The 24,113-nt window shown below is 44.2% G+C and overlaps 1 protein-coding gene across 5 annotated transcripts in view; it reads right to left on the bottom strand.

The window, feature by feature from the left end:
* Positions 1–24,113, bottom strand: part of MED12L (mediator complex subunit 12L) — a 347,579-nt gene that overhangs the window by 237,953 nt on the left and 85,513 nt on the right. For all 5 annotated transcript variants that reach the window (XM_043874754.1, XM_043874756.1, XM_043874753.1 and 2 more), the window contains 3 exons: positions 6,744–6,875; positions 4,013–4,139; positions 1,755–1,969 (listed from right to left, as the gene is read on the bottom strand). In XM_043874754.1, coding sequence (XP_043730689.1) covers positions 1,755–1,969; positions 4,013–4,139; positions 6,744–6,875 — 474 coding nt within the window. The remainder of the gene's footprint in view (positions 1–1,754; positions 1,970–4,012; positions 4,140–6,743; positions 6,876–24,113) is intronic.

Raw genomic sequence — 24,113 nt, 5'->3', positions numbered from 1 at the left:
AAAGCTGTTATTTAGAAGTTGAACACACATCCAGCAAACCAACATGGCCTGTCCTGATGAAATGATATTCATGGATTCCTGAGAGATAATGAGCTCTAAACAAAGGAGTCATGATCAGCCACGGAGGATGAGAGTGTTTTAATTTACCGGAGGAGGCAATGCAGCCAAAATTGAGGATGAACTGAAATCAGACAGCTGCGTGAGATGATGAACTGTGGCCTGGGGTGGAATTCATCCCAGAGAAAGACATTCACATCACAAGTACAAAGGTCATGCCAATACACAAGGCAGGGGGCAGAAGGAGGAGACAGTTGGGGATAGAGGTGGGGGAAGGAGGGGTTCATGGTCAATAAGAATTTGAAGGTTGAACCTACTGGAAATTCCGAACCAAAGTCAGTTTTAAAGTCATTCTTGTCTACTTCATCAAAAATATTAGTAGTTCCTGAGTCAATGCCCATATGCGCCATAATAGTCTGTTCCTGATAATTGCCAGAGAAAGAAAGTCACATTATAAATTTTGTAGTTCATTAAGAAGCTGAAGCTAAAACATAACAGTGACATTAAGTCATCTTTTGTCTCTTTTCCCCTCAGTGTGTTTCTCCTCAATAAAAGAAAAGGAAGTTAAGATACACGCTGCTTTACAAAGTCACGTTCTTCGTCCTCATGATAAAAAAGACTTAACTTCCGTGCTATTTCAAGGAAAAATTACACAAACTTCCTGACTAAAAACAAACTGACCGTAATTTCCTTCTCGGGGCTATTCCCAGTCACATGCTCACCAACTCGCCTTAGTAAGAAAAATCTAAGAGTATATTTAACATACAAGACACCTTGATGTCCAAAAACAGGAAACAAAAAAGAGAGAGAGAGAGAAACATGGAAAAAGCATAAACAGGTAAACTAATTTTATGTTTTACTCCAACTTTTTTTACTGTGGACAAATTTAGAAACAAAAGTATTCATATTAAAAAAGTAATTTTCAAAAATCTTTATAAGAGTATAAACTATAAATCCATGTGTGCAATTTTAAAGGCACATTTTTAAATTACAAAGATAGCCATTATTATAAAATATCATAACAGCATATGCTGAAACTCTCACAGGACCAATATGAGGCTTTATTTTTCAGAAACTATCATAATCTCTAACAATTTTCTATTATTTCCCATCACCAACTTCATGTTTTTGGCCTTGAAAAGTCCTATGTGTCTGAAACAACATCCAAAATATCAGAAAATTGGCAGAAAATGATAAAGTCATACTCACAGCATTAAGTAAATTGCTGAAAAGAGCAATTCTACATTTGAAAGATAGATTAAATTTGCAATTAATTGAAATGAAAATATGATGTGTTATGACTAAAACATACATATAGAAGAGCAGTATAAAAGAGCGATATAAGTAATGAGACATTGGGGGAAAGACGCTACTTAGAATAACAACAGTCATGACGTCAGGGCCAAAACAAGTCCAAATTTGAGGCTAAACATTAAAGTAAAACTGGAGATTAGAAATACATAGAACTGGAAGCACATAATTCCAATTCACGGAAAAATGTGATGGCCTATCAAATCTTTTCAGTTTCAGCATACCCGAAAGAAAATTCTAGAAGGTATAAATTATAGTCCCAATTTCTTGTGTCAGTGAGAAGCAGCGATAAATGAGCTTTGAAACAAGAGAGCACAACTGGAAAGCCACCCGCCTCCCGCCAGCGCTGCTCAGACCCGAGGGGTGGCCCTCCCCCAGGACCGCACCTCCATCTTCCTGTCGTGCTCCTTCGGGTAGTGCTCATCTGGATTCTCCCCTGCTGGCGAGCGCGGGCGCGTGGAGGCGCTGACAGCCAGGTCTCCCCGGGAGATGAGCGTGCACATGTAGGCGTCGTGGGAGAAGACGTCGTGCCGGATGAACTCACAGAACAGCAGCACCAGGTTCACGAACTCCACCTTCTCACACTCGCTGTTTGGGTCCGCTGCGAGGGAACAGAGCCAGTCAAGAATTCAGGGTCCTTGACTGAGGGGGCGGGGGGCGGAGAGTAAAGACAATGACTGAGGCTTAACATGTTCGCTATTCTTCCTATTTTCTTTTTTTTAATAAAGGATTTACTGGAAAATCTGCTAACGGTTCGAGCTTTCAGCGCAGAACCAGTACACCAGTTCTGTTCCCACGGTAACTGCAAAACACTCTCCAGCGTTCTAAGCACCATCTCAAAATTAAAGGTAGTGGTCCCTGGTGAATGAACGGCCATTTACGTAATCATGTAAACACACAAAATTTCAGGTAAGGAAAAAAAAAAAAAAACGAGGGCTAGATTATCTCCTCTGATTTACTCTTATAACTGTTATGATTCATGATTCGTAACTGTCTGTTCTACTTTGAGCGTCTGTATACTGGGGGGGAGGCGGGTGGTGGGGGGGAGAGTGGTGCACGTTTTCAAAGGAGACTTCACAGCAGAACCATAATTCAGATGGCATTTGAAAAAAGCCAGGGAGTGGAATCCACTGCAAAGGACAAGGAACAATGCAATAAAAGGGGCCCCGAGATGAAGCTCTGCCATCTTTTAAAATTCATAAGTAAGCTATTTAACTTATGACTTTTAGTATTGCAACTGCACTCTCAAACTCTGTATCTGTACCTTTGAGATAAGGTCTAAAATGATTAAACTACTAAGACTAAACCTACAAAGCTCAGGCCCTGGAACCATCAAGCTCAAACATTGAGAAAGATGAGAGATGGGCCCAGGGAACAATAAACTCAGCGCCCTAAATCTTAAGCCTGTATGTTTGTTCTTGCCCACCTCCAAACTCAATGGCGAGAGTAAACTCTTCAGAGAAGCAGAAGAGCTTCCCCTGACAGAGCAATAAACAGAATCCAGAGGAAGTCAGGAACAGGAGGAAGAACTTTTTCCCAAAGAAAGAACAGAAATGAGGATGGGATGAGGGGAGCAAAGACCAAGCGTCTGTCTCCCCCAGGACACAAGGTACTCGAGAGTCCCTTGGACTGCAAGGAGATCCAACCAGTCCATCCTAAAGGAGATCAATCAGTCCTGGGTGTTCATTGGAAGGACTGATGCTGAAGCTGAAACTCTAATACTTTGGCCACCTGATGCAAAGAGCTGACTCATTGGAAAAGACCCTGATGCTGGGAAAGATTGAGGGCAGGAGGAGAAGGGGACGACAGAGGATGAGATGGTTGGATGGCATCACCGACTCAATGGACATGGGTTTGGGTGGACCCCGGGAGCTGGTGATGAACAGGGAGGCCTGGCGTGCTGCGGTTCATGGGGACACAAAGAGTCAGACATGACTGAGCGACTGAACTGAACTGAAGATAAGATACTCCCTGCTGTACTTTGTCACATGAAAACCTCAAAATAAGATTAAGCCAACTGAGCTTACACAAATGATTTTTTTTTAAGTTTCCACCCACAGTATAAACCCACTGCTAGTTGTTTATTCCCCACCCCCACCCTACTCCCCACCAGCGATGGAATAATGAAGACACAAAAAAAACATGATAGAACATCAACAACTAAGACAGCATAGACAAGCAGTCAACCATCTTCACAAACTATTTCCTTATGTCAGAAACCTGCTTATAAGGTACCTTTGTTTTATCTTTGCCCCCTTTCAACATCAGAAGTTAGAAAATCGGAAACTTAGAAAACAGGGAAAGAAGAGAAGTTCATAATCACAATAAATGTAGTGAGCATCACAGGACCTTAATGTCGCTCTTGTGATAAGAAAGATCTAGAAAGGGAAAATTAATCCATCAAATAGAAGAGAATGAACTGACCTATTGTTTTAACTACTAAAACTCCAGAAATGTTCAAGTCTTTGAAGACTGTCATAAAAGTATCCACTGAAAATAGGCTACAAAATTTTGTTCAGTAAAATGTGCAGCATATTCAGTGCAAAGTACATTGATAACATTACAGATAAGGGAAAAAAATGATCAGTTCCCAAAAAAGGTCACTCCCCTTGTTTAAGATCTAGAAGCAAAGATCTTTACTTACACAACGAGGGGGCCTGTGTATCTAAAAACCTTAGAAGAACATTCTGGAAAACAGGTAAACTAGATCCAGCGAGGGAGGCTGAGGAAATGGACTCCTTCTCATCTAAGACTTCTGATTCACCACATCTCTGAGATTAAAAACAAATAAGCAAAGTTAATTATTGAAGACAAGTACAGTCAAAATGGGTCAAGAAATATGTTGGTTTTTCATTAACACTTACATTCTTTGATAAAACATGCAAAATTGAGATTTCTATACTTATTTGAAGACCATGCATCAAAAGTGAATATAATTTCTGAAAGGTAAGTGAAAGTGAAAGAAAGTGAAAAGTCGCTCAGTCGTGTCCAACCCTTTGAGACCCCATCCACGGACTATACAGTACATGGAATTCTCCAGGGCAGAACACTAGAGTGGGTAACCTTTCCCTTCTCCAGGGGATCTTTCCAACCCAGGGATCGAACCCAGGTCTTCTGTATTGTAGGCAGATTCTTTACCAACTGAACAATCAGGGAAGCAACTGCCCCAAAATAACTCAAACAATTTCAAAGAACTCCTGTGAAAAACATTATCTGTGTGAATTATAAACGCTACACAGCACGGTATAAATAACCACTGAATGCACAACACAGTACAATGCAATAAACTACTCATTACTCCTGTAAAACCACAGAAATATAAACTGAGGCTGTCTTCACTTGTCAATAGTTAATTTTAACGGTATGCCCTCCAAGAAATATTTGGGCATGTGTTATTGAGTTTGACTGTTCTGTGCCTGCTTTTGTCAGGCGGTGAATTTAAGAGTATGTTGGGAAGTAATGGGTCAAATGTTCCTCGAACAAGATTCTTTCCCTCATCACACTTCACCAATTAGCTTTCTCAGAAACTCCCGGAATCTCCACAGTTCAGGGAACAAACACATCTAGAGGAGCTGTTTAACTTCTACAATCTGAAGGTCAGAACTTACTAGAAGACCAGCAAAGGAACAGTTTAGAAGCAATCAGACCCTCATTTTCTATTCTTTTTGCTATTCCTTTGTTTCTTCCCATTTTCATTATCCATTTCAGCATTAAAACAGTATTAGATATGATTTCTTCAATCCATCCTCTTTATAAGGGTCAAATTTTGAATATGGCGTTTAATAGAAATCAATTATCTTAAACATCTCTAAAAGAATACATTTTAGAGATGGATACATTTATACCTATAAAATTATAGTCATCTGTGTGTGAACCTCTTTTGAATATGTGTATGTGTGTGTGTGTGTGTGTGTGTGTATTCTGGGACACACACAGAGGGAAGGGAAGACAGAATAAAAATTATCCAGTGGGAGCAATGAAATCTGAGGAATCAACTTTAGTTACTAAAGTTTAACCACTGCATTTCTCTTTAGAATACAGTCCATTCATAAATATGTAGGAAAAAAGCAATGAAACGCTTTTCTTAATTTGGCCATTATAAAAGGGGCTATGTGGTTTACACCTTAGCGTCAATATCTTTAAGCCCCAATTGCAACAACATGACCCTCTGTATTTGGCAAAAGGTGCTTTCCCAACAAAAGGAGATGTCTATGAAAATATTCTTCCTATTTCATTTTTGTTAATACTGTCGTAAGAAGCAGGTGTATCATCAGCAACGCAGCACTGCACGGGGTGAGCAAAGGCCCTGTTGGCAAGCTCGCACTCACAGGCGCTAAAAAAGAAGGCAGGTCCTCATTAGGACCGCAGACCAGGACGGCCCGCGGAGGACAGGCCGAGGGCCAGGTGCCGTAAGCGTGGATGAGGTGGCGGGGAAGCAGTCTCCCGAGGAGGTGACACGTGCTGAGCCAGGAATGCTAGACAAGGAAGTGACACCTCCTAAAACGGGAACGGCCGTGTGAAAGGGGGAACGGAACGTGTCACCCAGAGGGGACAACAGGAGCAAAGGCCCCCAGAGGAACGTGAGTGTGGTGTGGACAGGAAGGCCAGGGCGGCCGGAGCCGTGAGTGACCCACGGGAGCAGGGGACGGGGTAGGAGGGCAGCTGGGCGGCTCAGGCGAGGCTCTGGGAGTCTTGAGAAGGAGCCACCAGCTGTTTCAGGAAGAGGACAGTGTGATCCGTTTCCACTGTGAAAAGTCGGCTCTGGAGGCTGTGGGGCGGGTGCTGGGGAGTGGGGGGAGAGACGGAGGCAGGAGGCCCCCCAGTCTCCCGGCTGAGAGGCCTTCTCCACCCCAGAAGGGAAGAAAGGAGGGCTCATTCTGACACTCCCCTTCAGCAAAGCTGTGCTGACAACATTAGCTTTACTGGTTCCTTTCCGATCGACGGCAGAGGCTTTAACCGCTCTCTCTGGGGCCAGAACACGGTCTCAAAGATGAACACAAACTGGCATCTGTAATCTCACAGTTACAATGGCCTCAAGAAAGTATTTCTATATTCACTAAACACATGTGTGCACATCTACATAAAAGGTGTATAACACCAAACGTACAGACATAGATGTATGTGTGCATGTCTTAACCTCACAGAGGGAGATTTCCATTCTAAGTCAGATATTTAAGTTTTATTTCAAATTAGTCCAGAATATAAATTACAGGCTTCATCAGCTTAGAGTGGTCATGCTATGAAGCCCTTATGTGAATTTGTACATTCTTCCTTTCTTCTTTTAGAAAGAAAAAAAAAAGCACAATGAAAGTAAGAAGCAGAATCCCGTTCACAGCAGTATCAGTAATAAGCAGCAGCAAGAAGGCCAAGCCTACCTCCGCCTCGATGTCCGCCTGCCTCTTCTCCAGGAGTTTCGCCACAGCCATCGCCCGGTGCTTGCCCGACCGCTTACAGCTCACGGCCCACTCACAGAGCAGGGTCACCACAGCTTCATCGTTGGGGGCGACCTGCGGACCAAGAGAAACGGGTACCAGCCGTGTCCCACGAAGCATCCACCAATGGATGAGCCTTAGGATGCGGGCAGCAGAGTATTTAAACTGTTGAAGCGCTCTTCTATCTTATTACAGTCATTTCAGAAAGTGTTCCCAGATCTATTTCAATTGAGGTTTAAAGAGTAAAACTTTAGTCACAAGGACGGAAATCACTTAGAACAGCTGAGGCTGTGGCAATTCCAAGAGAATTAAGAGTTTCCTTGTATATGCCTTCACTTGCACAGACCGTAACCCAGCCCCATCAAGCCTCCAGAAGTCAAAGGAAGCAGAAAGGGAAATTGACTACTGAATATCAAAAACACATGTAAACCCATGGCCGATTCATATGGTTTTGTATGGCAAAAACCACTACAATAATGTAATTAGCCTCCAACTAAAATAAATAAAAAATAGAAATAATAATAATTAAAAAAACACAAATAAATATAAACCTCAAAAAAAAATTTTAAAAAAGAACAGCTGGTGCAAAGCCCACGTACCAGCTTCACTCCCCTGCTGACCCCTTCGGGCCCTTACTCACACGGCCCAAATCAACACATAACCCCAACAAGCCAGGCGAGCGAGTCACCCAGTCCAAGGAGGAACTGCAAGGAACCAACTGGAGGGGAGGCTGGGACGAGGATCAAAACCTGCTGCCTTGGAAACAACAACAGGCACAGGAAGGAGCCAGAGTTACAAGCAGACCCAGTTAACAAAAGCTGGGAGCCCAGACCCGTGCAGGGCCCAGCACTGCGGCCGGAACGACCGGCTATAACTGCCGGGGCCTAGACGTGAGGCCACACACCGAGGACGAGAGAAGTCAGGGCACAGGGCCCCAAGTGACGGCTCCAGGGGGCGTGGGGGCTTACAGCAAGAAGGGGGGCTGTCCTTCTGGGCAATCTCACCTTCCTTGTGGAGGATCTATGCCTCCAGACACAGAACATCAACTGCACATTTTTAACATTCATCCAGTGGCATAAACACTATGCCAAAAGGGCCAGACAATCACAGTCCTAGCATTTATATGCTATGTGAGAAGTTCTTAACTTTTCAGAATTCATAAGTTCAATTAAGACTATGACAGCCATGGGCACAGGCCCAAGAAAAACATACACATACACACATATACTTTAGCACGACATTTCAGATGGCTTGTGGACTCTGAGAAAACATTCAAGAATAATCCCAGGATAAGAACCCCTAATCAGCTTTTAGATACCTGCAGACAATTCAGACCCTGAAAATCAGTTTATTCCAAGATTTTTACTCTTCCTATCCTAAATTCAGTCAAGTTCTTTATCTTAAAACAAAGAAATGTTAAGTTATCTAGGGCAGATATCTCAAAAAGAGCTCTGAATCTATTAATGTAAAACAAGAGAAATATTTCAATTACAAAGTATAAAGACTGAACATAACATTTTTAAAAAGAAAGCAAATTGGGTGGAATGCCTTCCTGGATTCAATCTAATCCCAGGAAAAGCAAAAATATAAATGTAAATGCAGTGATGCACTGCACGCTTAGCTTTATAATATTAAAAAGAATAAAAGAACTTATTTTAAAAACAAAGCCAGCAGTTTTAAATAAATTCGTCAGCAATGTGCATCATGTCTACATTTACAAAGTTTTTTATTTTCCCTCTGCATCAAACAAAATGAAAATGTGCTACCAAAGAATAACTGACTCACTCAACTTAAGTAGCAGGCTCTGCTTGACCTGGAAATGCACAGAAAAGAAACTATAAAGGAAAAGACTTCTTTTTAACACATACAGAAACCACTGGTTTGGGGCAGGAATATGCTAGAAAATTAGTCTTAAGAAAAAGAGAATTCATTTCCAAGAACACTTATTAAGCACCTAGGATATGCTAGTCTTTGAGGAAACTAAAATTTTAAAGATCTGGCCCTTGTTCTCAAAAAGTTTACCCTCTAGAGGGAAAAGCAGAAAAGGGAACTCATTGTAAAGCAGCAAACAGCTCTGAAGGTGGAGGCGGGAAGTGACCGAGGCCAGGCGCCTGCGCTTCCACATTGCATGGGCGACCGAGCCCAGGCCTCCCGCACCACGGGCGGGTTCTTCACCAGCTGAGACACAAGGGAAGCCCAAGAATGCGGGAGTGGGTAGCCTATCCCTTCTCCAGCGGATCTTCTCAACCCAGGAACTGAACCCAGGTCTCCTGCCTTGCAGGCGGATTTTTTTTTTTTTTTAACCAGTTGAGCTACCAGGGAAGCCCCTCATAAGCGATGAGCATCCATCTATGCTAGTTTATAGACACCAAGATACAAACATGAAGAAACAGGCCTGCAGTCTACTCACTGCAGCGAGTGGCCTCAAAACATAATCATTAGGAATTAAGAAAATCAGGGAGAAATGCTGCTAAAAGATGAGTTTTAAAATATAAAATTTTAATCAGTTTGTGCCCATAAAAAGTTATACATCTCAAAATCTATTTTACCAATAAGTATTTCCCAACACTGGCCAGATTCCAAAAAGCCCACTCCTTTCTGAACATCAAACAGCCTGCCAAATAGTGCCACTCTTTCCTTAGGATGTTGGAGTGGAGGAATAAGAGGCAGGCTCAGTAGGTGCCAATTTTAAAAGAAAACAGTAAGACATTAAAAAAGTTTAATGACTAACTTAGAAGAAGATCATATCGGAAAATCAGGTGATATTATACCAACCTGCAGAGAAAGCAAACTATCTCTGCAATATGAATAATTACATATATATTTATATATTTGAGTCATAAAGCATTTTGTTCTTTACTACTGAAAAATTGTTATAACATGAATTTTTAAAATTTAGCATTACTTTCCAAGGTAACTTCCCATTCAAACATCCTCCTACCCCCATATTTACAGAAAATTTTGATTTACATTTTAAGTGGTTTTAGCAAGAGGTCTTTTCTAGATTCTGCTTCTTATCAAAAATAAGGAGGAGCTCCTGTTTATTTGACTCTGAACACCAGCCCCAGGGTACACCCCACCAGACATGTTCAACAGGCACACAGACAGACACCCACGTACAGACACCCATCACCCCCAGCCCCAGCAATGCTCTGCTCTAAAGAATTTTTAGAAAATTATTAGAGGACGGCTTCAATTTGCCTGCCAGATGCTATATTACAAGTTAATTTGAGTAACTGTCAATAGGACATCATGACTTCAAATAGGGGAAGTGGAAATGCATTTTTATCCTGTAAACGAATGTCTAAAAATATGAAGCACCTCTTCTTTAAAACAATCAGTAAGTAAAATGAAATTTAGTAAATACTATTTTAAAACAAAATAACTTCAAGGCAAAAATTTGAGTTAATTTAGCAGCTCAAGATAAGAACTAAACCTGTGTTCAATGACATGGCACCTAAGTGGGACAGTCATACATGTATATAAATAATCTGGATGCATTAAAAAAAGAAAATAAAAATCATCTCAGAAAGCCAAAAACATTTAACAGAAGCAGAGAGAAAAGATGGAAGGAAATCATTAGTTGTTCGTTTCAGAAAGTGGTTTTCAAGAAAAGGCTTGAGGAATGAGTTAAATTTCAAAACCGAGATGAATGGGTGGTCCAGGGGTTAGGACTCTGTGCCTTCATTGATGGGACCCAGTTTCGGATTCAATCCCTGGTTGGGGAACTAGAATTCTGTAAGTCCAGTGGCAAGCCAAAAAAAAAAAAGAGAGAGAGAGGAAGAGAGAAGGAAAAAAATGGAATTTAAAAAACTGAGAAGAACAAAAGGAGAAATAAGTATATGGTAGGCAGAATAATCCTCCACCCTAAAGATGTGCATGTCCTAAGCTCAGGATGTGTGAGCATGTTACTGTAAATGAAAAAAGGGATTGTGTAATAGCTGTGATTGAGATAAGAGCCTAGGAAGAGGGGATTCCCCCAGAAGATGTGGGCGGACCCAAGGTAATCACAGGGGAGCTTCTAAAGGAAACGGGAAAGCAGGAGAGTCAGTCAGACATGCGACCACGGAAACAGGACTCAGAGGCAGGGGGAGATGTGAAGGGGCCACTTCGTTGATTCTGCAGATGGAGCAAGGTGAAGCAGGCTAAGGAATGTTGGTGATCTCTAGAGACTGCAAAACAGAAGGAAACGGTTTCTCCCAAAAGCCCGTATAACAAACACAAGACGGCAAACCCCTTGATGAGAGCCCAGTAAGATCATAATCGAGCTTCCCTTGTGGCTCAGCTGGTAAAGAATCCACCTGCAATGCAAGAGACCTGGGTTGGGAAGATCCCTTGGAGAAGGGGAAGGCTACCCACTCCAGTGTTCCGGCCTGCAGAATTCCACGGACTGTACAGTCCATGGTGTCACAAAGAGTCAGACACGACTGAGCTACTAACACTTTTCAAGATCTTAACCTCCAGAACCATAAAAGGGTAAATTTGTGCTGTTTTAAGCCACTAGACTTTTGATAACTTCTTAGAGCAGTAGCATTGGGGTGAACACTGGGGTGCGTGTTTTTTCTAATGTTTTTCTCTGGATGATCTTACTCGCAAAGCAGAAATAGAGACACAGACAACAAACATAACGAACACCAAGGGGATTGGATGAATTAAGAGGCTAGTACTGACTTGTACATAGAGCACGGACACTATGTATAAAATAGATTAACTAATGAGAAGCTACTCAAAGCACAGAGAAATCTATGCAAAGTGATGTTCCGTGGTGACTGAAATGGGACGGACACCCAGAAAGGGGGGTACAGCTACGCACTTTGCTGTACAGTGGAAACACCCCATTGTAAAGCGACTGTAAGTCCATTTTTTTTTTTTTTTTTTAAGTAATGTGGAGCTTCGAAGAATTACAGGGGCAGAGGACTGCTGGTTAAATGGCAATTATAGGAAGGCTACAATAAACAAGATTACAAACCTAAGAAAAAGAGTTTAATGATAACTCACCAAAGAGAACCACAAAATAGGTAGTAGGCTCACTAATTCATTTACTTACTAACTCATCAATAAATATGTATTGCCACCAGGACTTCTAAGCACCAGATACAGACAGTCTCATGTATTACTCTGTACGAATAAAAACTGGTTATTTTCTTTTTGGACGTAATTTCTACTATAAAACAAGAGTCTTTAAAATGTTCATATTATTTGCTGCAATCAATCTCAAGAATACAGCACAAGGAAATTATCTTAAAGTAAAAACATATGAGTCTTCCAGACAACCATGAAGCATGATTCCAAGACACCCCCCATTCCAGCTCCCAAAATTGACAAACTTTCCCTCCAAAGTTTGAAAGAGGCGCCTAATGGATCAGATCAGAGAAAGCAGGCGACCTGCCAGGAAGAGAAAGGTCCACACAGATGACTCAGAGGTCAGAGCACCTGCTTTCAGCAGAGGCACTAGCGGAACTTTTGTGATGTCTGCTTTGTTTTTATTTTTCTGCAGCAAAGAGTAATATTTCAATATCTGTGTAAAGATGCATAAATAGGAAAGGCAGATAAGACAGGCTTGCAACGGAACACAGGAAAGGGGAAGTCAGAGGTACACGACTACTAGCAAAGCTCACATCCTCGCAAGAAGGGAAGTTCTCAGCCTCAGACAAAGTGTCAGCCCGGCCGACCCACCATTCTCCCGGTCGTCTGGGGGCACTGCTCCTTCTCCCGCCCCGAGTGGTTCAAGGAACAGGTTATTAATTGGAGTGCCCCACCCTCTCATCTTCAGTGTGACGTTCTGGATTTGGGTCTTTGATGGGCAGTGAAGACTTGGGGCAATTCTTTCAACACAAGGAAAAAAAAATCACTCTACCAGGGACTTACTACATGCACTGCTCTCTGCTCAGCCTTGTGAAACATTTTGGAGGATAAAAGGCCTCAGCTCAGTTCAGTTCAGTCGCCCAGTCGTGTCCAACTCCTTGCAACCCCAAGGACTGCAGCACGCCAGGCCCCCCTGTCCATCACCAGCTCCCAGAGTTTACTCAGACTCATGTCCATTGAGTCGGTGATGCCATCCAACCATCTCATCCTCTGTCGTCCCCTTCTCCTCCCGGCTTCAATCTTTCCCAGCATCAGGGTCTTTCAAATGAGTCAGTTCTTCATATCAAGTGGCCAAAGTATTGGAGTTTCAGCTTCAGCATCAGTCCTTCCAATGAACACCCAGGACTGATCTCCTTTAGGATGGACTGCTTGGATTTCCTTGCAGTCCAAGGGACTCTCAAGAGTCTTCCCCAACACCACAGTTCAAAAGTATCAATTCTTTGGCACTGAGCTTTCTTTACCATCCAACTCTCACATCCATACATGACTACTGGAAAAACCATACCTTTGAACTAGGCGGACCTTTGTTGGCAAAGTAGTGCTTCTAGTTTTTAATATGCTATCTGGGTTGGTCATAACTTTCCTTCCAAGGAGCAAGCATATATTAATTTCATGACTGCAGTCTCCATCTGCAGTGATTTTGGAGCCCAAGAAAATAAAGTCAGCCACTGTTTCCACTGTTTCCCCATCTATTTGCCATGAAGTGATGGGACCAGATGCCATGATCTTAGTTTTCTAAATGTTGAGCTTTAAGCCAACTTTTTCACTCTCCTCTCTCACTTTCATCAGAATCTCTCTAGTTCTTCTTCGCTTTCTGCCATAAGGGTGGTGTCATCTGCACATCTGAGGTTATCTCGACTCATTTCAATCGAGTCCAGCTCTTTTCAACCCCATGGACTGTAGCCAACCAGCCTCCTCTGTTCATGGAATTCTCCAGGCAAGAATACTAGAGTGGGTTGCCATGCCCTCCTCCAGGGGATCTTCCCAACCCAGAGATCGAACCTGCATCTCTTCTGTCTCCTGCATTGGCAGACAGATTCTATACCTCTGAGTCACCAGAGAAGCCCAATAAACTACTGGGTTGGCCAAAAACATCATTCGGGTTCTTCCATCACACCGTAAGTAGAACCACACTGCGTTAAAAGAACCTGGAAGGTCATCCCGACCCGCCCCCAGGAATGCGATGGCTCCGAGCTTCTCTGGGCTCTCCCGCCCACACTCTTGGTGCTTCCAGCATCACAGTATTCTGCTGCCCTGGGCAAAAATACTTATTTCCATGTGATACGTATCTTTCACAACACAGCTTCACGACTACTGGCTTTAAATACCCGTTAGGAGAGAAAAACACACCTCCGCACCGTTCAAGAAAAGTACTTCATCGTCCCAAACACTATAAGCCAGAGTTGGAGTCTTCAAGGACAGCAACAAGTAACTTTCACATTGGTACTCTGACAGTTAGTACAAAGGTGACAGAATCCACAGCACGTACCTCCTAGCCTATCACTGCTGCTGCTGAGCCGCTTCACTCGTGTCCGACTCTGCGACCCCACAGACGGCAGCCCTCCAGGCTCCCCCGTCCCTGGGATTCTCCAGGCAAGAGCACTGGAGTGGGTTGCCATTTCCTTCTCCAATGCATGAAAGTGAGAAGTGAAAGTGAAGTCTCTCAGTCATGTCTAACTCTTTGCGACCCCATGGACTGCAGCCTATGAGGCTCCTCCATCCATGGGATTTTCCAGGCAAGAGTACTGGAGTGGGGTGCCATTGCCTTCTCCGGACCTATCACTACACACAGGCAAACGGGATACACCAGACCGGGAGAGACACGGAGAAAACGAGCCCTGACTCACAAAGTCACAGTCAGAGAAAGAACACCAAACTACGGGGTGAAGAGGCCTTTCCTGGTGGCTCAGCAGTGAAGACTCCACCTGCTGATGTAGGAGATGCGGGTTCAATCCCTGGGTCAGGAAGATCCCTTCAAGAAGTACATGGCAACCAACCCCAGTACTCTTGCCTAGGAAATCCCAGGGACAGAGAAGCCTGGTGGGCTACAGTCCACGGGTAGCAAGAGAGTCAGACATGACTTACTAAACCACCACCAAGGGTCAGGAATGTGGGACCTAGCCCTGATCCCAATGAAAATATGATCATGGCAAAAGAATATTAACAACTGTAACCTCCCAACCACAGTGATAGCAGTAGTAATAACTGAACACATTTACTCAGCAGATACTGGGTGTTTTACAGACAGCATTTCAATCTTAAAAACAAACTCTGAAGGAGGTGTTGCAATTCCTATTTTACTGGTAAGAAAGCCAAGGTTGAGATCAAAAGTAGCAGAACTGGGGACCTAATTCTGCTGCTCCCATCATGGGTGAGCCTAGATCAGTGGAAGCACAAGGAGCATCATGTTTACACGGAAATCTCCCAAGGGGCTCACATGCACCCCAGGAAGCCTGCCTCCCAGCCCACTCCACTGTTCCAGCCCTGACCTCCATCTCTCTAGGGACGAGTCAGACCTGTAATGTAACAGACATGCAGAAACTAAAACCACAGGAATGAATTACCAAAGATTTCATTCCTTCTCTAACACATGCTAGATGAGATGATTGTACAAGGCAGGGATCTGTCTTTTCCATTTTCAGTATCTACTGCAGCCCCTGGCACACAGCAGATTCAATAGGTATTGTTAATCAAAGAGTAAATGCAAGGCAGGCTTCCCTGGCAGCTCAGATGGTAAAGAATGCGCCTGCAGTGCGGGAGGCCTGGGTTCAATCCCTGGGTTGGAAAGATCTCCCGGAGAAGGGAATGGCTACCGACACTCCAGCATTCTTGCTGGAGAATTCCATGGATGTAGGAGCCTGGCGGGCTACAGTCCAAAGGGTCGCAGAGTCAGGCAAGCAATATGTTATATGAAACCAAGGATAAAAACAAGGTGGACTGGGCAGGGTGGGGTGAGTGGGGTTTATGTTTTGTTCCCCTCCCCTGACAAACACATGCAATTACTTAATATGAAAAAATAACTGATTCAATCTAACAGTTGCTTAAGTGTAAGACACGAGAAACACTCCCATTCCTAACTTAATCAGTCAAGGGTGCTGGCCACAAAACCATCACCATCATTCTAAAAGACTGAACCGATGGAGAGAAACGTAAACACTTGAATGGACATGACAAGATTACTGCAATGTGCATAAAATGATTACCCCCCTCCCACCAACCCAGAGAACTGTAAAACATCATGAACAGAAGAAAATAAACAACAAAAAAAGTGATGAATATTAAGCAGTCATGAGAAGGAAAAAAAAAAAAGCAACCCTATACTTTGTAGAAAGCAATCCCATTTATGTCCCCCTAACCTACTGTACTTAACTGCTCATATACAAGCACATAAATGTAAAGCGAAGTATCCAAAGGATATGGACCGATACACACGGCTGTTTCAGCTTCCGTATGTAACAAGTATTTGTCATACAGTCTGCTCTGCTCTGACACTTTCACAACAACCCTATGATTGTTGAGTAAACCAAGGCCAAAGGTTAAGTAACTTGTTAAATGACTTAAAGATGCTATTAATAGGTCACAGACCTAAGAGTCAAATCTAAGCTATCTGTCTCCACAGTGGGGACACATGCCAAAATGCCCCCACTCTGGGGGGAAGAGTGGGAGAAGGATCCGAGCTGTGGGCTGAAAGGGACTTCTTGATATCAAGAATGTCTTCAGGTATTATCTGTGTAGAAATCACAAGAAGAAATAACTTCCATAAAGAAAACAAATGAGAGAGGATTGACCCAAAATTCCAAAATCAGTAAGATCCTTACCCAACTGAATGCAGAGTTCCAAAGAAGAGCAAAGAGAAATAAGAAAACCTTCTCAAGTGAACAATGAAAAGAAATACAGGAAAACAATAAAATGGGAAAGACTAGAGATCGCTTCAAGAAGATTGGAGATACCAAGGGAACATTTCATGTAAGGACGGGCATGATAAAGAACAGAAACGGATAAGGATGTAACAGAAGCAGAAGAGATTAAAAAGAGATGGCAAGTATACACAGAAGAAAGTATACAGGAAAGGTCTTCATGACCCTGATAACCACGATGGTGTGGCCACGCACCCAGAGCCAGACATCCTGGAGTGCGAAGTCAAGTGGGCCTGAGGAAGCATCACTACCAACAAAGCTAGTGGGGGTGACAGAATTCTAGCTGAGCTATTCCAAATTCTAAAAGATGCTGCTGTTAAAAGTGCTGCACGCAGTACGTCAGCAAATCTGGAAAACCCCACAGTGGCCACAGGACGGGAAAAGGTCCGTTTTCATTCCAATCCAAACGAAAGACAATACCAAAGAATGTTCAAACTACTGTACAATTCTGCTCATTTCACATGCTAGCAAAGTAATGCTCAAAATCCTTTAAGCTAGGCTTCAACAGGACACAAACCGAGAAATTCCAGATGTACAAGCTGGATTTACAAAAGGCAGGAAAACCAGGGCTCAAACTGCCAATATCCACTGGATCACAGAGAAAGCAAGAGAGTTCCAGAAAAACATCTATTTCTTCTATATTAACTACACTAAAGCCTTTGACTGTGTGGATCACAACAACCTGTGGAAAATTCACTAAAAAAGAGATGGCACTACCAGACCACTTTACCTGCCTTCTGAGAAATCTGTATTCAGGTCAAGAAGCAACAGTTAGAACCAGACGTGGAACAACAGATTGGTTCAAAATTGGAAGAGGAGTATGTCAAGGCCATATGTTGTCACCCCGCTTATTTAACTTATATGCAGAGTACATCATGCAAAATGCCAAGCTGGATGAAGCACAAGCTGGAATTAAGATTGCTGGGAGAAATATCAACAGCCGAAGGTATGCAAAGTATACCACTCTAATGGCAGAAAGTGAAGAGTAAGTAAAGAGCCTCTTGATGAGGGTGAAAGAGGAGAGTGAAAAGCTGGCTTAAAACTCAACATTCAAAAAACAAAGATCATGGCATCAGGTCCCATCACTTTGTGGCAACTAGATGGATAAAAGGTGGAAACAGTGACAGATTTTATTTTCTTGGTCTCCAAAATCACTATGGACAGTGACTGCAGCCATGAAATTAAATAACAGCTGTTCCTTGGAAGAAAAGCTATGACAAACCTAGACAGCATATTAAAAAGCAGAGACAATACTTTGCCAACAAAGGTCTGTGTAGTCAAAGCTATGATTTTTCCAGTAGTCATGTATGGTTGTGAGAGCTGGACCATAAAGAAGGCTGAGCACCAAAGAATTGATGCTTTCGAATTGTGGTGCTAAAGAAGACTCTTGAGAGTTCGTTGGACAGCAAGGAGATCAAACCTGTCAATTCTAAAGGAAATCAATTCTGAATATTCATTGAAAGGACTGATGCTGAAGCTCCAATCTGATGCAAAGAGCTAACTCATTGGAAAAGACTCTGATGCTGGGAAAGATTGAGGGCAACAGAAGAAGGGGACAACAGAGGATGAGATGGTTGGACAGCATCACCGAATCAAATGGACATGAGTCTGAGCAAACTCTGGGAGACGGTGAAGGACAGGGAAGCCTGGCATGTTGCAGTCCATGGGGTCACAGAGAGTCAAACATGATTTAGCAGCTGAACAATAAGAAGATCCTTCAACTACCAGCATTGTCCATCTGGCCTCATAAGCACGAGACCCACTCTTAGGGGCGAAACACTAAAATTTAGGAACTTCCCTGGTGGTCTAGTGGTTAAGAATCCACCTGTCAATGTAAGGGACACAGGTTCGATCCCTAGTCCCACAGCCACAGGGCAACTAAGCCCATGCACTGCAACTACCAAGGTCCAAAGAACCCAGAGCCCAAATTCTGCCACAAGGGAAGCCCCCACAACGAGAAGTTCACACGCCCCAACGAGGGAACAGCCCCTGCTCGTCAAAAGAGAAAAAGACGGTACAAAGCCATGAAGACCTGGTGCAGCGATAAATAAGGAAACTAAAATCATTATTAATTTTGCTGCAGCCATCATCATTAATGGCGTTACCTACATCTGTAATAAAGACACTCCAAAGGAAGAGAGAGATTCTCGTCATAAGGGGGACTTGATACATTTTTTTCTTTCCTAGGAGAGGGTGGACACAGACTAAATAGGTTAAGTTTAATTCAATTCTTATTCAATCACTCAATAATCTAATAATCTCTAGAAACTAACCACAGGTCTATCCTTTAACAAAAATGGAAAAAACTGGCAACTACATCTGAGAAGCAGGCTTCCTTTAGTAATTACAAGGTACCTGGTAAGACTATTTTAAAACAAAAAAAAAATCTCTTAATATACTACATTATAAAACAGTACCATAAAAAGGACAGGAAAAATCAATGACTCGTTACTGTAAGCAACAGCAAACCAAAAGCACTTGAGATCAGATACTGAACAAAGCTCTTTAGTAGCTTTTTAATCTGAGACTAAAAGGGCCTGCTGATAAATATAATTAATCACTCTTAGTCAACATTGAACAAAATGGTCATCTCTGGACAAAGACATCATTCACATTACAGCACCAATAAATAACATGGTACGTAATGATAACAACACATAATGATGGAGATCCGGATGAATTTCAAGAGTTACATGAGGTAAAAAGTGGTCTCGGCTGCTAACAGAACGTAAGCCTGCTGTACAGAGTCACAGGTAGCATTTCTAACAGAATCACCACACACTCAGATTATCAACCACACTCTCAGAAGATGTATTACTTAAATATAAGTAGTATCCATTTTTTAAAAAATCTTTCTGTATCTGAGCATTTCCATATGTACACTTCCAAAAGATATTTGGGACAGCTGATTTTTGAGCAGAAAAAGTAGTTTTTCTTGGTTTCACATCCTTAGAATCAGTGTTGATAGTCTTTAGGTCCTGTGACATCTAAGAAAAACAACATACACCACAAAAGCAAAAAAAAAAAAAAAAAAAGACTTCCCTTTGTTTTCTTTCAAGCAGCAGTTAAAAATAGTACTACTCCAAGTTCTGAGAAGACAGGAGGTAGATAAGAAAATTAAAACAATTGCTCTGAGTATTTAAGTCAACTGTCATTAATTTGCACTCTTCCAAAAAAATTAATTTCCTATCCCTCAGTTAAATCATCATCATTTAAATAACAAAATGAATAAAGAAAACAGTTTTGGGAAATACAAAATTACGCAGTAACAGCAGTCATTTGAGATCCATTAGAATCACAAAGTAAATCACTCCAGGTCCTTGAAAAGTGCCACATCTCTCAAACTGAAAATAACTGAAACAGTAGGCTTTTTCCAAAAGTTGTCACCACATGGTACAACAAACTTTACTGCTTGCCTCTTATGATGAATGAAAGAAACCTAAAGAAGGGAAATGTAAATTTCTAAAACATAGTGCTAGGTTCAAGTCACTTGACAACCAAAGTTGCCCAGCTAAGAACGTAACAAGTGGCGTTTACTAAGTGCTTACCACGTGCCACCATGAGAAGTGGAGTCTATTACTAAGGCCGCCGTACAAAGAGAATGATCGCTGGCTGTGTGCCAAGTCACGTCAGTCGTGTTCAACTCTCTGCAACCCTATGGACTGTAGCCTGCCAGGCTCCAGGCGAGAATACTGGAGTGGGCTGCCCAGTAACCAGGCTGGGGCCATCCAACCACTCCACTGCAGAGCCAGGACCCACGTCCACATCTGAACTGGCCTCAGAGTTGCGATGCCCTACAAAGGCCAAATTTCCCAACTCGAGGATTGTCTAAGATAAATACGACATTACAATTGCCAAGCTTTTAAAATCAGTTAGAGGATATCCCCACAAACCAATATGCCCGTATCAATATGGAGAACTGTTCATGACAATTACACAAGTTTTTCCCTCCTTTTCCCAAAATTACATCTGACACGTGCGTGTTCAGCTACCTGACATCAAATGAGTTTTTTTAAAACAGCAGCACTCAAACTTTCTTGGTGGTCCAGTGGTTGGGAGGCCACCTGTCCCTGCAGGGGACATAGGTTCAAACCCTGGTTTGGGAAGATCCCACACGCGGCAGAGCAACCAAGCCCGTGCACCAGAGCTACAGAGCCTGCAAGCAGCAGCTACCAAAGCCCGCACACCCTAGAGCCTGTCCTCTGCAACGAGAGGCCCCTGCAATGAGCCTGCGTGCCCCAGCTAGAGAAAGCCTGCACACAGCAACAAAGCCCAGTGCATCCAAAAAATAAACAATGAAAAAAAAAAAGACAACACAAATAAAGAGAAACAGCATAAGAAACAGACGCACTGGTTAAGAATGCTGTTCGGAACCATCGAGGGCGCCCACCCCTGTCCACCCACCAGCGAGCTGGGTGCGTGCTTAGACCATTTACTCATCCTCTTAAGCTTCGGTTCCTGCACCTGTAAAGTAGGGAATTAAAGAACAAACATTGTTTAATAGGTGTCTCACTGGCCAGGGAAAATTTCTTATAGCGGTGCCTAGTGCCGAAAAAGTATCCGAGAAAAGTTTGAAGAAAAAAGGAAAACAAACCAGAGACCCAGCCCAGTCTAAACAGATTCAATAGCATTAAAGTCTAAGTGTCTGGCCACACCCCTTTCTCCCCTAAGTACATTATGCCCGTTACCTAATAGATTTAGCTTAAGGAAGAAGAAAACGGCAGCTGTCAAACATTAGCAATGCTTCCATTGGGCATCAGTAGGGAGATGGGTCACTCTGAGGCTCAACAAGCTCCGGCTGAGCCATGAGCAGCGCTGACAAGTGTCCAAACAGTCCGGCACGGGGCACCTTAATCGGGGCCAGATTGTGGTATTTTCCGGGTTCGCTTGACTTTGGCCTCATTTGACCTCTTTATCTTGAGTCCAGGGCTTCCCAGGTGGCACAATGGTAAAGAATCTACCTGCCAGTGCGGGAGATCCCTGGGTCAGGAAGATCCCTGGAGAAGGAAATGACAATCCACCCTAGAACTCTTGCCTGCAGAATCCCATGGACCGAGGAGCCTGCTTGGCTACATAAAGTCCATGGAGTTGCAGAGTCAGATACAAGGGAGCAAGTTAAGTTGCACACGTAAGTCTTGATTCCTGGTCTTTAAAAGGTGACTTTTTCTTCAACAACATTTAAAAAAAAAATAACCCTAAGCACTGAAATGAGCATGACCTCTCTTATAACACGGTACTCAGACACAGTGTCTGGGGAGGCGAGCTGATTCTGTCCAACTGCTTCCCTACAGAGGGTAAAGCCTCTGTGAGAATCCAGGAACGTGAAAAAGGCTGACAGGTCTAGGCTGTGCTTTATGGACTGGTGGATTGTGAGATGGGCAGAGGTGTGTGTGTGCAAGTGTGCAAAAGATGGGTAGAGGGGTGTGTGTGTGAGAGAGATGGGCAGAGGGGCATGTGTGTGCATGCATGAGATGGGTAGAGAGGGGTGTGTGTGTGTGCACGTGTGAGACGGGTAGAGGGGTATGTGTGTGTGGGGGAGAGATGAGTGGGTGTGGGGGGGTGTGTGTGTGAGAGATGAGTGGGTGTGTGTGTGTGCACGAGATGGGTAGAAGGGTGCATGTGTGTGCGTGCGCATGCATGCACACCTACAGAGGTCCCAAGGGATCACACTGCTTCCATCTCACTGCCTCCCTAAACCCATCGGTCAGGACAGCAGCTGGCATTTATTGAGTACCTGTCTACCAGCTATAAAATACTGAAATGTTTCAGCCCTACAGTTTCGCGCAATTTTCCCATCAGCAGACAGAATACCCATTTCACAAACACAGAACTGAGACTCATCAAGGCAGGCGAACTGTCGGCGATGCCATCCAGGAAACGCACGGACTCGGCCTCGCCGGGGGAGAGCTGTCCTGTCAGCACCCGCCGCCTGCACCTCTGCGCGACCTCTCCTGCCTGAACCCCTGGTAAACCCGACGCACTGCGCAGGCCTCGGCCGCCCTCACGCCCACAAGCCAAAGCCTTCAGAGGGGTGCTGCTTCCCATCCGTGGTCCCAGCAGCTTTTGTACAAGCACCCGAGACACCGACTCAGTAAATGTCTCCCAAGGGCTTTCCGGGCCCCGGCGCGGTGCTCATGGCCGATGATGTGCTGCTGAGCAGGAGGAACGCTGCCCTGGGCCTGCAGGGCCCCGCGCTTGCAGGAGGAGACACGGAACAAGCAGAGCTGGGACAGAAGAGAAACGGGGCTGAGGCCTTGCGGACCGTGCGGGCAGAGTCCTGCGGCCACATGGATGCAGAGCCGGACTGGCCCCGGAGGCCTGGACCAGAGCTGAAGGAAGCCCTGCTCTGGATTCTCCATTCAAAAAAACCCGTGTGAACTCATCACACCTGCCCAGGGAGCGCTCTGTGAACAGCCTGGATAGAAAATAAATAGAAACATGAAATACATCGGTTTGGTTTTAACAACAGAGAAGAGGAAGCGTGCGTCCACCAGCAGCGCCGTCCACCGCAGCTGGTCCGGCCTTCGCATTACTCAGGGGAGAGGCGGCTTCCTCCAGCCCCAGAGACAGAAGCGAAAGGCCGCTCCTCCTGCCTCCTTTTGACTTTCCCTTCTATCCGTGTCCTCGGGGCACCCGGAGACACAGCTGCTTCCCCCGCCACACACCACACCCAGCACAAACCAGGGGAGAAGTCACACAAAAGGAAGTGATGGGGGCCCTCCCTCCCCGCTGCTCAGGGGCGAGGTCAGCAACGTGACTCTGCCTGCGGGTCACGTGTGACAGGCTGTGAGGGCCTGGAGCCCTAGGAGGCCCCCACGGCCCCTACGGCAACGCCTCGTGGGGACCAGTCTTCTCTGCACGCGGCAGGCAGAGCAGAAGCGGTTCTGAAACGCTGAACAGGCAAGGACGTGAGTAAGTGTACAAAACGCGGAGCAGGGCCTGGAAGGGGGCAGGCATCTGAGCAAACACGGCCCCCACCCACACAGACGCCGAAGCCATACTGCAAGTTCTTATATATATTTCAGAAGGACCTGTCCAGTGACTCTTTCTGACAGATTATTAAGAAAAGGTGACCAATCTGAATTAAGGACTTAAAATGTAGTTTTCGTCTTACTCATGAAATAGCATCGTAACCACAAAGACATCCTGCTTGGCTGGCAGAGTGATTTACGATTGGGAGAGCTCACGTACAAACTCTCACATCCAGGCTCTCCTGACAGGCTGGGTGATCAGGCGACAGTGGGTCTGTAAAACCAAGCAGAAGCTGAGACAGGGCGCCCTCCTCAGAAAGTGGGGCCCCTTCCCGGTCACCCTGGCCCCATCCTCTGGGTGCCCTGTCCACGGCAGCCCACAAACCCTCACACTGCAGTGAAGGCAGAGCCAAGCAGCATCCCTCTAGAGTAAGTAAACGTCAAGGATTCTGGATGCTGTGTTTCCACCTAGGCCCTCACTCAGAAGCAGCAGCTGGGCCGCTGGGACAACGAGGCAACTGGGGGACGGTGGGGGGCGGCTGTGTAAGGGAATAATGCTC

The sequence above is a fragment of the Cervus elaphus genome, chromosome 19 (assembly GCF_910594005.1).
Source record: "Cervus elaphus chromosome 19, mCerEla1.1, whole genome shotgun sequence".
Classification (NCBI taxonomy): Eukaryota; Metazoa; Chordata; class Mammalia; order Artiodactyla; family Cervidae; genus Cervus; species Cervus elaphus.
This window is presented reverse-complemented; position numbering and strand designations above follow the sequence as displayed.